Raw genomic sequence first — 15,793 nt, forward strand, 5'->3', positions numbered from 1 at the left:
GTCCCGCCCCGTCCCGCGAAGGTCACTCACGCGGCGGCCGGCGCTGCTGGTGCCGGGGCACCACATGAATGGGCGGGCGGGAAGGGAGGGAGGGGGAGGGGGGGAAGGGGAGGGGTGGGGAAGGGCGGGGCCGGCCTCGCGGGCGGGCGGTCGCGCGCGCGCACGCACGCACTCACGCAGGCACCCGGCAGAGATGGGCGGGAAGCCGCTGGCCCCGCCCCGTGCACGTGACCGGCGGCGCCCCGCCCCGCCCCCTCAGCCCGCCGTGTCTCGCGCTCGGGCGGCCTCGCGGCGGTTGGTTGGCAGTCGGCGGCGGCGGCCCCGGCCCTCGCGCCCGGCCGGCAGCGCCCACCCGCAGCGGCAGCGCGCGCGCCCCCTGGCGGCGGCGGGCGGCCGGGGGTGGATCCCGGCGCGGATCCCGGCGCGGCGCGGCTCGGAAGAGGCCGCGGCTGGGAATGGCGGCCGCGCTCTCCAGTTCGGAGGTGGCTGCTGAGGGGCAGGAGCCGTTGCTGAGTCCCGGGGAGGCGGCGGCGGAGGAGGAGGAGGAGGCGGAGAGCAGGTAGGAGCGTGCTCCTTCCCGCGCCCCTCCTTCTTGTGCGGCGGGCGGAGGGTGTCTGCGCCAGCAGGGTGCCTCCCGTCCCTCCCGGCTCCGGGGGTTGAGGCGACACCCCGCGAGTCACCAGAGGAACCACCCGTGGGGGACGAGTCCCTCTCCCCCCTGCGTGGGTGCTTCACCCCGCAAGGGCAGCCCAGGGCTGGGGGAAGCTGCCCGCCTTCTGCAAGGAAAAAAACAGCTTCTTGGATGTGTGGAGGTGCCTGCTGCTGCCGTCCCTGCTGAAGTGTTCTCGTACTTGAAGCGCAACGCTTGATTCCACCAAAATCTTGAAAGTAACCAAACATGGCATATGCACAGCATATGCAAGAGTTTGAAGGACTTCTTCCTATGGACAATAAAATTACAAATTACGTTTATAAACATCGTTTATGTGGTTATAGTTTCACTGAACCCAGACAGTTGAATAGTGTAAACATTTCTGAAGAAATAAGCGTACAAATCACGCTGTGGAGTATGAGCTTTAAAATTGCACGTATGCCTAAATCTTACCTATGACCTATAAACAATGTTTATCAACTGCTTTATATATAAACTAGGTCTGCATCTTTTGGACAAAGATTATTTGTATTATATATAACATAGTATTATATATAACATATTATATAACATTATATATATGTTTAGAGTATTTCAAAACCAAAAGGAGGACGCTGAAATGTTCTGAAAAAGCACGTAGGTCTCAGAAGGTGTTTATGAATTTTAGAAAAATAACTTACAGCTCACAATGTTTGTAACTTCTGATTTTTTTTTTCAGCCCTTACAGTCTTCAGAAATCTGTTTTACACACATCTTTTACATTGTATAGTTAGTTTCTACTGGCTGTACCTTTTTGTCTAATCAATACTTGTTCAGGTTTGGGGGTTTTTTGCTTTAAAGTCACAGTTCTGAGAAGATGTCTGGAATTTTATGGTTTAACACACCTTTACCAGTGATGCTCTAAAGTGTCTATGCACAGAGACTGCAGAATTGAAGATGTCTTTAGGTAAAGATCTCTCTGTGTAACATTTGAATGCAATAGTACATGATAGCGTTTCTAATAGTTTTTTTGATTTTTCAAGCTAGTATTTTTTCAGTGAAAAGTTAGCTGGCTTCTGAAATAAATTTATTCATATTCTTTTGCTGTGTGGAAGTCCATTTCTGCATAACAATTTACACAGTTGTATTGAGAGGATTGTGAAAATGTTTTCAATACCCTGTGGAAACAACTAGGAGATAATCCGCTAATGATTTTTTTCTCTCTTCTGGTTTAAAAACAGGGATGTTGTGGAAACACAAGAGCATTATAAGAGCAGGTGGAGATCTATCTGGATTATGTATCTTACAATGTTTCTCAGTAGTGTAGGTGAGTAAAGACAGGTGGATTTCAATGTTACTTGCTTAATTAATATATTTTGGTTCGAAAAATACAGGGTTTTCTCGTTTTCAACTACCTAGCTCCTTTACTGCCACTGTTCTTTTATAACCTTAAAAAAGGTGCATTTTTTTGATTCTTCAGAAGGAAAGACATGACCAGCAAATCAAACAGAAAGTTACATTTAATAAGATAAGTTAAAAAATACTCTGTTTTGAAACTAAAGAACATGTTTCTTAAATCTTTGTTTTATTGCTTTGTAATGGTTTGGCATAAAAGGTAGTGACAGCGTAAGGTTATTGTTCATAACCAAACAAAACAAAGGTCATACTTTTATCATCCAAAGTGAAACTTCTAGGAATGACAATAGAAGTAACACTGAGTTCTTAAGAGGCAAGATCTTTGTGGGAATGTATGTTACCTGTTTCAAAATGTGTATGAGAACTTGTTTTCTCCTGTGGGATTTTGCATATCCACTGCAGAATGAATTACTGTTTCATTCCTAAATAACTGCCTCTGGGAACAAGACTTCTGGTGACTTTTGACTTCTGGTGATTTTCTGTGGGCCTATAAATGGTCTTGAATATCATGGGATACTTCATTGATTTTTTTTTGTTTGTTTAATTTGATGAATTAAAACATCTTTGATAATACAAATATGTCTGTATATCAAGAAATTCTTTTTACTCTGGGGACCTCGATGTCTTTCCACTGGGAGGAAAAATCCCGTGCAGTTTGCTTGGCACATCAGTTTCTTTACATAGGAGTTTTTTTGTTTTGTGTGTATGTACCTATAAATGTCCTTTTAAAAATGCTTCCTCCCATTAGGAGGAATTATCACTCCTTAAAAGCACATAATACGTAGTTTCTTCAGGTGACAGACTGATGCACAGTTTTAGACTATAATACACTGAGGAGCAGAGGAATGAACCTGTAATTGTTTCAGTAAAGCTAATTACCGATAAACATGACACATAAGTTAACTTCAATTATGTTTTTACCGCATTGCAGGTTTCTCGATTGTCATTATGTCTGTGTGGCCGTATCTTCAAGAGGTTTGTAAATCTGTTTTTTTTTAATTAATAAGAACAGAAAACTCCTGCTCGGGAAGTATGTAGTATAAAACTTGACATTTTATTTAGGAAAAGGGAAGTGTATGGTTATAAGAGACTAATTTTGCCATCTGCTGAGAAACTATTTCGTGTAAAATCTGTCAGATGATTTCCTGAATTGATAAAGGTACATCATAATCCAGAAATGTTTGATTTTCCTGTATAATTTCACTGTTTTCTTGAACAGTGAACCGGTAGAAATCTCTTTATTTGAATGCATTTGTAGTGTTAAAACATAATACACAAGGCTTGTCTGCATTTTGAAAAAAAAAAAAAAAGCTCAAGGAAGTTGCTCTGTAAATCACAGAATCACACAGAATCATTCAGGTTGGAAATCATCGAGTCTAACCATCAGCCCTACTCTACAAGTTCTCCCCTACACCATATCCCCAACATCTCATCTAAACGACCCTTAAACACACCCAGGGATGGTGACTCCACCACCTCCCTGGGCAGCCTGTTCCACTGTCTGACCGCTGTGAAAACTGTTTTCCTAATGTCCAGTCTAAACCTCCCCTGTTAGAGTTTAAAGCCATTCCCTCTTGTTCTGTCACTAATCACCTGTGAGAAGAGCCCAGCACCAACCTCTCTACAATGTCCTCTCAGTAGCTGTAGAGAGTGAAGAGGTCTCCCCTCAGCCTTCTCCTCCTCAAACTGAACAGTCCCAGCTCCTTCAATCTCTCCTCAGGATTTGTTCTCCAGGCCCTTCACCAGCTTCGTTGCCCTCCTCTGCACTCGCTCCAGCACCTCGATATCTCTCTCGTATTGAGGTGCCCAAAACCGGACACAATACTCCAGGTGTGGCCTCACCAGTGCAGAGCGCAGGGGGACTGTCACCTCCCTACTTCTGCTGGTCACACTATTTCTAACACAAGCCAGGATGCCGTTGGCTTTCTTGGCCACCCGGGCACACTGCCAGCTCATGTTCAGCTGCTTGTCAGTTAGAACCCCCAGATCCTTCTCTTCCAGACAGCTCTCCAGCCACACCTCCCCAGGCCTGTAGCCATGCAGGGGGTTGTTGTGGCCCAAGTGCAGGACCTGGCACTTGGCCTTGTTGAAGCTCATCCCGTTGACATTGACCCACCAATCCAATCTATCCAAGTCTCTCTGTAGAGCCTCCCTATCCTCATGCAGATCGACACTCCCGCTTAACTTGGGGTCATCTGCGAATTTACTGATGATACACTCTATGTCCTTATCAAGATCATCAATAAAGATGCTGAACAGAAATGGTCCCAACCCCAAGCCCTGAGGAACACCACTTGTGACTGGCTGCCAGCTGGATTTAGCTCCACTGACCACCACTCTCTGGGACTGTCCAGCCAGCCAGTGCTTGACTCATCAGACCGTTCGCTCATCCAGGCCATGGGCAGACAGTTTTTCTGTGAGAATTCTATGGGGAACTGTGTCAAATGCTTTTTGAAAATCCAGATATATAATATCCACATCTTTTCCCTCATCCAATAGTTGAGTTATTTTGTCATAGAAGGAGATCAGGTTTGTGAGGCAGGACCTGCCTTTCATAAACCCATGCTGACTGGGCCCGATCCCCTGGTTGTCCATTACATGACTTTTAATGGCACCCGAGATGATCTGCTCCATGACCTTCCCTGGCACTGAGGTCAGACTGACAGGTCTATAGTTTCCTGGATCCTCCTTTCTGCCTCTCTTGTAAATGGGTGTCACATTTGCCACCCTCCAGTCCAACGGGACCTCCCCAAATGTCAGATTGTTGCACATAGACCTTCTTGATATTCTTAGCAGGGAATTGCCTGTGTTCTTGGGTAGTGTTTTCAGATGGTTTGGGTTTTTTTTCTCTTTGTTATGTTCTTGTTAAAAGTGGCATTAAAGGTCTCTAAAACTTTAATTTAATCTGTGCCAGGATTTTACTGCTCCTGGAGTTGTAGAAGGCCACTTTCAAATGTGAATTTGGAAGAAGATACCCTGGGTAGGGTCCTAGAAGTATTGTTAAAATTGAGGTTAGTGCTGAATTCTTGGAGAAGAAAAGAAAATGCATCATAAGCCTTGTAAATCAAGACAGATTCAGGCATCTGCGGAGATGACTTGCTCCTGGCTTGTAAACTGCCCTACCTGTATGGGCTGTAGCTCGTAACATCTGCAGCGCCCTATGAAAACTGGAGTTTGCTGCAAGCCACTTCCAGTCTCAGAAGCAAAGCACTTTTTCTTGGTTTGCTGCATTGCTGGAGACAGTTAGCCAAAGTTTACTGCCCCAGAGAAAGTACTATGTGGAAACAACTGCTTCTGAGACCTAGAGTGGTTTGTTTATATTAAACATCGTGGAGTGCCATGCAGACACTTACTTGTTTAGCGATAGCTTAGGTTTGACACTGCGTTGCATAGTGTGATATACACTCAGAATTGCAGTGCAGAGTCTTAGGTATTTCAGGTACTGATTCTAAAATGGTTTTGTCGATATTATAAAATACTCTTAATACTTTACCCATAGAATTGGTTCATTTGTTTCCACAGATCGATCCAACAGCAGATGCGAGTTTCTTGGGTTGGATTATAGCTTCATACAGCATTGGCCAAATGGTTGCCTCTCCCCTCTTCGGCTTGTGGTCCAATTACAGGCCAAGGAGAGAACCTCTCGTTATTTCAACTGCTATTTCAGTAGCTGCTAATTGTCTTTATGCCTACGTCCACGTACCTCATTCACACAATAAATACTACATGCTGATTGCACGTGCCCTTGTGGGATTTGGAGCAGGTAATCACGGTAGAATTTACGTTTCTAAAAATTACTAAATTCTATGTCTTGTGTAAGATAGTTAACATATTTTAGTACCAGATTTACGATTGTGAATGGTAACTTATTACTTAACAAAGAGTTGGCCAATACTAGTTTATAATAAAATTATGCAATTGTGTGGAAATACTAGAGGAAGTGCTGGGTTTTATTTCCTTGCAAAATAAGAGCCCCCTAAAATAAATGCAACTCGATAATTTAAGAACATAATATTTACACGAACACTTTTCTGGTTTTATTTTTCTAAGGAAATGTGGCTGTAGTTCGATCATACATTGCGGGTGCCACTTCTCTTACGGAAAGAACAAGTGCCATGGCCAATACCAGTGCCTGCCAGGCAGTTGGCTTCATATTAGGACCAGGTAAATCTTCTTTCCTCATCCCCTAATACTTTTTAGGATGACATAGGGTGTTGGAAGTCAGAATCCTCAGCAGCTGTATGTTGGGGATTTTAAGGCATAAGTTGTCAGTAGTATCAAAATTGCATAAATGGGATCCACTCATATATACTTCTGTATGTCAATGTAAGTGAAATATTCTGGTCCAAAGAAATTCTAATTGTTTGTTGTTAAAAACTAGCTGGTTTGGATTGCTGACTGCAGGAAGAACAAGTTCCAAGATGCTCTCTTGTACCAGTAAATAGTCTATGTCCAATTGCACTTTATTCACGGAGAAGAGAATTTAACGTTACTGTACTTGGGCAAACATTTCCACCTTTTCGAAATGACTGAAAATTTCACCTTGCCTTCAATGTTGTAGAAAGTAACAGCCAACAGATCTTTCTGACCTTGTAGTGATGACCAGAGAATCTTCATATTGGAGAAAATTTTAAGACACAGCACTGGTGTTACAGAGAGAGCTAAGGGAGCAAAGAGCTCAAGGGATGTTTGTTAGATCAGGCATAAATATGGCTCCTGAGATAGTCTGTCTGCTTCGTGGGAGAAATGCATTAGACTTGCTTTGTGTTGTAAAGGGAGACCAGCAATTTTGCCCTAAGCAGCCTCTGCTGATGAGTTGTCTTCTATAGCTGGAGATAAAGATTATCCAATTAGTAGAGCTGAAGTGCTCTGCGTGGTTTTTTCTCCAGTGGATTATTACTGGTGCTGTTGATAGACCATTAGAGGCTCTACAGCAGCAAAAATCTGCATTCTTTGTGTGACTTGCAAAAAATATAAATTTAGGTAATTCCCTTTCCTAATTTGATAGGGACTCTCAGTCTGTTTCCTAACAGTAGTTAGCAAATTACCTGATTTTACAGTCTTCTGCTCTGCAACAATTTAAATTTTACCAAAAAAAAACCCCAACCCCCAACCAAACAACTTCTATTCCCTCTAGCTTGCCCTTGGCAGGAGGGATAGTCCAGTCCCAGGACCAAGGTTTTCCATGTAGAAGGAAGAAGAAAAAGTGAATCAGCTGTCTGCACATGGCCAAGAAAATTAACTACTGGTACACTCAGAATTCAGTTCCAGTTCTTTAAATGTCAGGCTGTTATTTATACAGTGTATTTGTATGTAACCAAGTAGTTTTCCGGCTAGTTGAGATCCCACTGGTTTCCATCAGTTTATTTACAGTAGGAGTCTCCTCAAAATGTAAAAGGTTTGACAGGTAAAATACTTAAATTTTGCTTAGCAATTAGAACAACTTTGCTTATGCAGTTTTATGTGTTTATATGTGTTCGAATATTTTCTTAATGATTCTCAAGATTTTCTTAATAAATTTATGTTTTGAAGTTTTTCAGACATGTTTTACACTTATTGGAGAAGAAGGAGTAACTTGGAATTTAATTCACCTTCAGCTGAACATGTATACGGCACCAGTTCTGTTTGGAGCTCTCTTAGGAGTTATTAATATTATTCTCATCTTTGTCATATTCAGGTAACCGAGACAAAAAAGAGAAGTATTCTACCTTGGTTAAGTGAGTGGCTTGTAACAACTAATATGCTGCTCAGAAGGAGGAGTAATAAGCCTAAAATTTGGAGTCCTAAATCTATAAGCTGTTACTTACTTTTCAGGATTTCTATCTCTTTAATACATATCTCTTTCATTATGCTCGTAAATTAATAATAGTGATGTTATGGCTAGAATGTAAAATGATTAAAACAGACAGAGCTGTTAGATTATTAGCTTAGCCTTGATATATTTTTAGTGTTGATGGTTTCTGCCCATGTTTTTTCTCTAAAGAGAAATAAGGTTAGCTTGTCTGTAGGGTTCTTACTGTCTGTGTCTTTCCTTTAAGAATCTTGAGGGAGGATTTTTATGTATTATAGCATTGGTGACAGGGAGGGGAGGAGAGAGATGCACACAGATATGTGATATTCTCCCACTGAGTATTTTCTTTTTGAATATGGTCGTGTTCACTGCAGTCAAGTGTGGACTACACAGATGATGGTTAAAGGAGCTGCAAATACTTATATTCCAAGGTTATGCCATTTAGAATTGTTTTAGTAGAAACTTGACTCAATAGTAGATCAAATAAATATGTGTATTAATGAAAACAGTTCTTAAATTTCTAGAGAGCATCGAGTGGATGACATGGGACGGCAGTGCAAGAGTGTCAATTTTGAAGGAGAAGGTACTGAAGGAGAAGGTATCTTATTTTTCTCGAAAGCTTACTCCGTGATGATAATTTTGAAGTGCTCTGTTATTATATACAAGCATTTAGACATATTCTAAAGTCTGATGGATTGGGAGCTCAAAGTGGAAAATAGGCTACATCTTTTTCTAACTGGTCCGAAAATTGTTTCATGTCCATGTTGTGTCCATCTGTGTCCATAGTGCTGTCTGGTAGCAAAGAACTTAAAAAAATACAGACTTTTCCAGATTTTCAGTCTGGAACTGTCTCTTCCAAGAGACAGGGCCAAGTGAATACGGACATTAAAAAAATCTCCCTTCTACTGTACAGTCATACTTCTCTTTTGTTCTGTATCATGCTGAGTAATATTGTTGTGTATCAGCTTTCACATATGGCATCTTATTAAAAGGTGTATGTTGGATAAGTAAATTCGGTCAGTGAGACTAAACTACAGTAATTGCCACATACAGTGCAACGGCTTATCTTCAACAGATACACTTTTTATACGCAGTTAAAAGTTTTTAAGGTGTTGTATCTTTTTCACTTGAAGAATAAAAAGTGTATGAAAGATGATCTTAAATCTCTTCTAAAATCTGTGAAGTCATCTGTTTCAGTATGGTTTTCTGTTTAAAAAGGGAACTGTTATGTGCACACCTCACATGGGTGTTTTGTGTATAATGGCCAGGTTAGAGGAACAAAGGCTCTGTGGCAGTGCAGAGAATTCTACTGTTGTGCACTTTTCACTTTGCAAGAGGAACAGAAAGTGGTTTGGTCTCCATTGTAAAACCATTTAAAGTCATTTGCTTGTTTTGCTGTCACTCAGGACTTGTCAGTCCCAGCATTACAGTGGGACAACAGATGGTATAACCAATTTGAAATAATTTTTTCCTCATTGTCAGAGGAATTGAATTTCAGCGGTTCTGTTTTGATTTAAAAACATTGTACTTAGACTGTTAAAATATAACTGCCTAGCTGCCCACCAACCTGCATGTTAAATACTTAACAGAGTAAGGAAATCATTACTGTTTGTAATTTGTGGTCATGTAAAAAAAAGCTCAGTTTGAAGCTCAGTTTGCTGTTTAGATTATTATTTTGTTTTGTTGCAGAAGATGGTGGTCTGGATCAGGACACAGAAGGAAACATTGACCATGTTGCTGTGGTGGCAATCAATTTTCTTTTCTTTGTCATCTTGTTTGTGTTCGCTGTCTTTGAAACGTAAGTTTGTCTATTTTCTCTCCAAATACTTAGACATACAATGTAGTTAGACTGGGTGTGCATGTACAGGTTTTTCTGTTGCACTCATTTCCTTCACTGTACTCTTCAGAAATAGAAGTCCAAAACTATATGCAATCAAACTGATGTATACTGATACAGAGTAGTGAATTAAAGGTCAGTAATAACTGAAAATATGTAGCATGCAGTCTGTAGAATATGAAACTGTAATGTAAAAGCTTTTGAATGGATGCAAACCCATATCCTCAATTTTTTAAGTGTTAAAAAAGTAGCTTAATTTGAGCTACCTGAAATCTTCAGAGAAAACTATCCTCACTTGAGTACCTTGTTCTATACTTTCTATTTTAATTTTATGTAATTTCTTAGTATGATTCTAATTAGCTCCAAGAGCTCCAGTGGAGCTTTTAGTAACAATTATTTTAGTAGTGACAAAACCAATTGTTTGATATAGCTAATGCAATTGTATTCTTAAATACACTATTTTACGTGACTTTTTTTTTTACCTAAAGAGATATGTTATTCACTCCCAAATTTTCTGTGTATAAGAAAATAAGTAAAACATCCCCTCAGACTGAAGTGTACTTCCTTTTTTAAATTTATAAAATACTTTGAGGATATAAGGTTTATCTTTAAGGTAGCTAAAATTTGTTTTAAGAATATGTCTCTGTCGTAACTGCATTAGTATTAGAAAGCTGAGTTCCTAGAGACTGGTTGGTTGCTAAAACTGAAACAGTATTAAATGTTTATTACTTTTATAGCCACAGGGTCTGATTTTTTTTTTTCCTCTCTATTACTGTTGCTTTACTTAAACTCCATCATCTTTTCATAAAATAGATTAATGATGCTTCAGAGTATGGCTGGTGTAATGCAATTGTGAATTTTGTCTAGTGGATTTAGTTTTAATAAATGATGCATGACAGAAGTAGTTCATAATTAGCCCATGTTTTCTGGTATGTCCATCAGGAGGAAAGGGTCTATACCACTGTGTTTGATATTTGGGACAATGTATGTATGGAAACAGCTGTATAGAAGAAACTTTTTTTTAATTAATGTCATTTTGTTCTGTCAATTTAGTATAGCTACTCCATTGACAATGGATATGTATTCCTGGACCAGGAAAGAAGCCGTTTTTTACAATGGAATAATCCTTAGTGTGGTTGGCATTGAATCGGTTATTGTTTTCATGGTGGTTAAGATGCTAGCTAAAAAGTAAGTTTTTTGGTGTTTATCAGAATTTTGTTAACTTATTTTACCTAAGTGTGAAAAGCTTTACAGCAAGGCCAAATCTGCATTACTTAGATCTTTTACTTGTTAATGAAGTTGGGTTTGCTATGTTAGTCAAGTACTTCCAGTTTTGACACAGCCATGATGTGGTTTATTCTGTTAACATAACCCCCTTCCTTGTTTGTCTTTTACCCTTGAGTCCCAAGGAAAACAGGTTTTAAGTTACTGTGATTTTGTAATGATTTTGTAATTTTTCATGCAGGTTTGTTGGTCAGGCATCTTTTCCACAAATTAATGGGCTATGTCATTAGAACCTTCATACATTTTACTTCAATTAACTGATATGTTTAGGTGTCATTTCATTGTTTGATAGGACTGGTGAACGTGCCATACTCCACGGAGGCTTACTGATTGTCTTGGTTGGCTTCTTTATCTTACTGCCTTGGGGGAAAAAACTACCAAATATCCAGTGGCAAGGTATAACCCAAGTCATACTGAACTATCGTTGGAATGCTTTAGTGAAAGCTTTATACAGTGTTTTTTTTCTTAACAGTACACATAACTTGTTTTTACAGAAATAAAGAACAACTCCATTCCCAGAACAGCTCCCACTGAAATGTTAATGCCTTTCTGGAGTTTGCAGGCAATGCAGCCTCCATCCAACCACACAGCAGAACCCGTGGGCTGCCCTGTCACACAGTCCTGGTGCCTCAATACTCCTGTGATCTATCTGGCCCAGTACATCAGCTCTGACATACTGATAGGACTGGGCTATCCGGTTTGTAATGTCATGTCCTACACTTTATACTCAAAAATTCTAGGACCAAAGCCTCAGGTAAGCATGATGCCTACACAGTGTATTTCATTTGCTCTCCAAGACTTGCACCTTCTTTATTAGAATGAGGGATCTAGCTGAAATTCCTTTTGAAACTTACTACTCTTTGGCTGGTGACAGTCAGGGCAGAAGTTTCCAGGAACTCTCATCTTTTTTAAAATCTGAGGTAAGTCCCTAGAGGAATTAGAAAGCAAGGCTTGTACTACAACTTACAGCAAATCTTGGTGAAAATTTCAGAGTGACTAAGCCCAAATCTTGTGGCTTTCACAACTGTCCTGGAAGAGTCATTTTTGTAACAACCAATTATATATTTGGTATATCAGTACAGAATATTGTTCCTCTTACTTGGTATGAGGAACTTTGTATGTTATACAAAGACTACAAATACTATGATAGCTCCAGTTACTGACATTTTACAGTGGTGAAACACATAGCAAGCTGATATTGCTACTTAAGAAAAAATTTTCTTCCTTTTTCATCACTTATCTCATTTTTTCCATGTTCTGTTTTGCTGTAAGAGATTCAATGGTTTGAGCCAAAATGCCTTTTTAGTAGAAATCTCTAGAGTACGTAGCTCAGTGGAGCCTTTGAATTAATGCACAGAGAAGCTGAGCAGTACTTTTGGAGACAAAGTAGTAATGATACGAAAGATAAGCAACTGCTTAAACGCTTCTAAATTTTCTGTTTAGGGTAATTGGTGGGAATTACTGGCAAACCAAATAATTCTTGTATCACTAACAGAAGCTTTTGATCTTCTGTAGGGTGTCTACATGGGATGGTTAACTGCCTCTGGAAGTGGAGCACGAATACTTGGGCCTGTTTTTGTGAGCCAAATATACACTCACCTGGGACCACGTTGGGCATTTAGCTTAATCTGTGGAGTAGTTGTAGTGTCTCTCTTACTCTTGGAGATAGTTTACAAGAGACTAATTGCATTTTCTGTGAGATACGGAAGGATGCAAGAAGAGAATTGTTAAATATGTATTTTAAAAAACCCATAAAAAACAAGTAAAACCAACCAGAAATAATTCTTAGTTATTACTACTTTTAAATGAGGAGTACCTAACCACTGACCTTGTTGGCTGTATGCTAAAAACTGTATACTTGTACTTACACATTGACAGAACACATAACTTGGTCATATCCTAATACATGGTTACATCTGCTGCTATAGCGCTTCTGCATTCTGCTTTCCTAGCAGCAGAGGTGGGGATGTGAACAAGTTAGATCAATACAATGGCACATTTGTGTACTGAATGCAGCTGTGAAGGTCACAGGTTACATGCATCCTTTCCAGAAAGAAGTAAAAGAAATATTATCTTGATTCTGTGAATCAGGATTAGTAACTCTTTTGTAACTACAAGATTAGTTGAGCTGCACGCACTTTGTATGGAAACATCACTACTTAAGTGAACCTTCTGATGTTGTTTGCTAGCTTGTAAGCACTGGCTAATACAAGGTGTCTGACTTTGGAAACTGTTAATGTATCAGTACGTCTTCTCCAGGATTTCAAATGGAGTGTGACGGAATCGTAGAGGAAGGCAGGTGCCTACTTCACAAGCAGCTGGTGTGGGATTTGGGTACTTGTTGGTTAAGAGCCACTGAAAATCACACCCTCTGTGGCTGTTACTTGAACTACAATGAACCAACTGTATGTGCAATTTTTCTTATACTGTTTTGCTGAATGCATTTTGTAGCAAGAAGGATAACCTGCACAGGGCTGAAATATGCACAGCTTTTCTTAACTTTACTACAAGGAGGAAATACTAAGCACGATAGTTTGCACTTCTGTTGTCATTTATGAGAATGAATGCACTGTGCTGAGCAACCAGGAAACTGGTTCCTTGGGTTTTGATTATTATCTGTAGACATGTATTTTTCTGAATTTACGTTTGAATCACTGTTTATTTTAAAAAGTAAAATAATAATTTTCCTTCATAATGGGGCCTAAGCTCATCGGTATGGGTTTATCTGTTTCAGTACTACTGGGGGAAAAAAAATTGGAGTAACTCCAGTATACGATTTGTAGCTGCTGTTTAATGTGTCTTAATATTTAATGCTTACTGAATTTAATAAATGTAATGAAATATTCTATGTAATTAATTGTTCAAACGCTAAAAGACTACTGAATTAAAAGATTATTTTTTCAATACTCACTGAAGGGAATACAGAAGTTTTATTCTCTCTCAGACTTTCCTGCTGCAGAATCACAACATGTTACGAGAAAGGACTTTGCTTTTATAAGCATTTCTTTTATATGCTAATTCATAATAAATAGTACTAGAAGTACTGTGTTTTGGTGGTGAAATCAGACTGCAAAATGAAGCACCAAGTTACAGCAATGAAAAGTTATTACTTCAGTCATGAGAAACTGGTGTTACTTTAGACCCAAGAAATAGGCAAGTTTTCAAAAAAGGCTAACATGGTTCAGATTTTGTGTTCTACAACTCAGTTTGTGCTCACTGTTAGGACAAAAGTATGTGTGTTGCAGGAGGTTTATTAATGGTGTTCTTCAGGCTAGCTGACTTGTAATTGAAGAGTGAGAAAATGTTTGGCTAGTTGGGGGGATTATTTTACCTGTAATTTATTTATAGAGTTAAAGATGAGATTCAAGTCTCTTCATCCACAGTGAATACCTCAAGAATAGAAAATACCCCTCAAAATGGGTAGCCCATGCACATTCACATGATTAAAATAAGAACGCAAGGTTTTAAGCTCTTTGGCCATGAGAGTTGTTTTTATTTTCCTAGGTCAGCTGTGTTATAGGTTATTACTCACTTGTTATGGATTACCATCCTCTTATTCTTACAAAACATGTTCTTGCAATTCACAGGTAGGGCTTCTGTTTTTTCTTTTTATTTGGGTTAGCAATGCAATGTAACTGCACTCAAGTCACACGGTTCCTTACAAGGTAGCTGATTGTTCTTTCTAAGCATTTATACCTTTCTGCCCTCTGGTGATAATGCAAGTTTTTAACATGCAGTGACAACCCACATCTTAGCAAGCTTGACTTGCTCCTTTAGAATTAAGATTAAATGACTAAAAGCATTCTAATAAAGCTGTATTTATGTGCATGTGCACATGTTTGTATCTACAGGTATATTCAAAAAACTATGTATGCCCTTATGCAGACTCTATGTGGTGTATCAAAGACTTGTAACAGTTAAGTTACTTTACCATGCTGTCATTCCAGCTGAGTAAGAATGTCCAAAATGAGAAAAATGAGAAGGTGCAGTTCTCAACTGAAAGAGCAGTTAAAAATTCCTTTTAGAGAATAATTTTTTTTAAGTGCTACCTGTGCATCTACCTTGATATTTCTAGTGCTAAATTTATTTGCAAGCTATGTCCTTGATTTGGACATGACAAAATAATCAAAATTGTCTCTAGTAGAGACTAGATTGATAAGGAGAACTGACTTGAAGTCACAGCTATTTCAGCTCCAAACTGAGCATTCAGATTCAAAAGACCTGTACTGGAACACCTCTTTCCTGAGGGTTTTACAGCTCAGACCGTTGTGCCTAGACCACATGCACAAGCCCAAGCCCCTGTCAGCTCCTCTGAAACTCTCCCCCCAACCTCCTTTTTGGATCCCACTCTTCCTCTCAACTTAAAAGAAATACATAATCTCTCCTACCTTATGAGGAAGTTGAAGGCTTAAGTATGAATATAAGCACCATCAGGAGTGTTAGCACACTGGAAGCAAAATGCTTAAAACCTGCTACTATTAATGTTACTTCATTTTGTTGCGATTCATGTGTAAAACGAGGTAAAAGTATCTAAAGTTAGTAAAATTCCTACAGAGTAACAAACTGAATCACTTCCTCCTGTCAAACATGCTCCTAGTTTTAGTCAGCCGTGGGCCAGAGGTAAATATTGAACATACAAACCACAGCACAATTTTTCAGTTCAGCAAGGTAGAAGTAACTTTGTGTACTTCGTGTTTTATACTGTTTCTCCCCAGGCTTCACCAGTCCTAAACTCCCAACATAAAATGCTCTAAGACAGCAGATCAGGATGAGCTTCTGCTATAAACTGAGCTTAATACTTAAGAGGAAAGGGCTCTCAAACCGTCACCTGAAC

The 15,793-nt window shown here is 39.6% G+C and overlaps 1 protein-coding gene across 5 annotated transcripts; it reads left to right on the plus strand.

The window, feature by feature from the left end:
• Window positions 1-384: 384 nt before the first annotated feature.
• Window positions 385-13,869, plus strand: MFSD8 (major facilitator superfamily domain containing 8). Of its 5 annotated transcripts, none has more exons than XM_074905113.1 (12): window positions 385-559; window positions 1,873-1,958; window positions 2,979-3,022; window positions 5,570-5,810; window positions 6,098-6,211; window positions 7,580-7,724; window positions 8,363-8,436; window positions 9,528-9,636; window positions 10,729-10,863; window positions 11,252-11,355; window positions 11,454-11,713; window positions 12,475-13,869. In XM_074905113.1, the coding sequence occupies exons 1-12, from the start codon at window positions 456-458 to the stop codon at window positions 12,688-12,690; spliced, it is 1,632 nt and encodes a 543-aa protein (XP_074761214.1). In that variant the 5' UTR covers window positions 385-455; the 3' UTR covers window positions 12,691-13,869. The 5 variants fall into 5 exon arrangements, with proteins under 5 accessions (XP_074761214.1, XP_074761215.1, XP_074761217.1 ...); XM_074905114.1 differs by having other exon boundaries at window positions 9,531-9,636; XM_074905116.1 differs by having other exon boundaries at window positions 8,363-8,421.
• The last annotated feature ends 1,924 nt before the right edge of the window (window positions 13,870-15,793 follow it).

The sequence above is a fragment of the Athene noctua genome, chromosome 4 (assembly GCF_965140245.1).
Source record: "Athene noctua chromosome 4, bAthNoc1.hap1.1, whole genome shotgun sequence".
Taxonomy (NCBI): domain Eukaryota; kingdom Metazoa; phylum Chordata; class Aves; order Strigiformes; family Strigidae; genus Athene; species Athene noctua.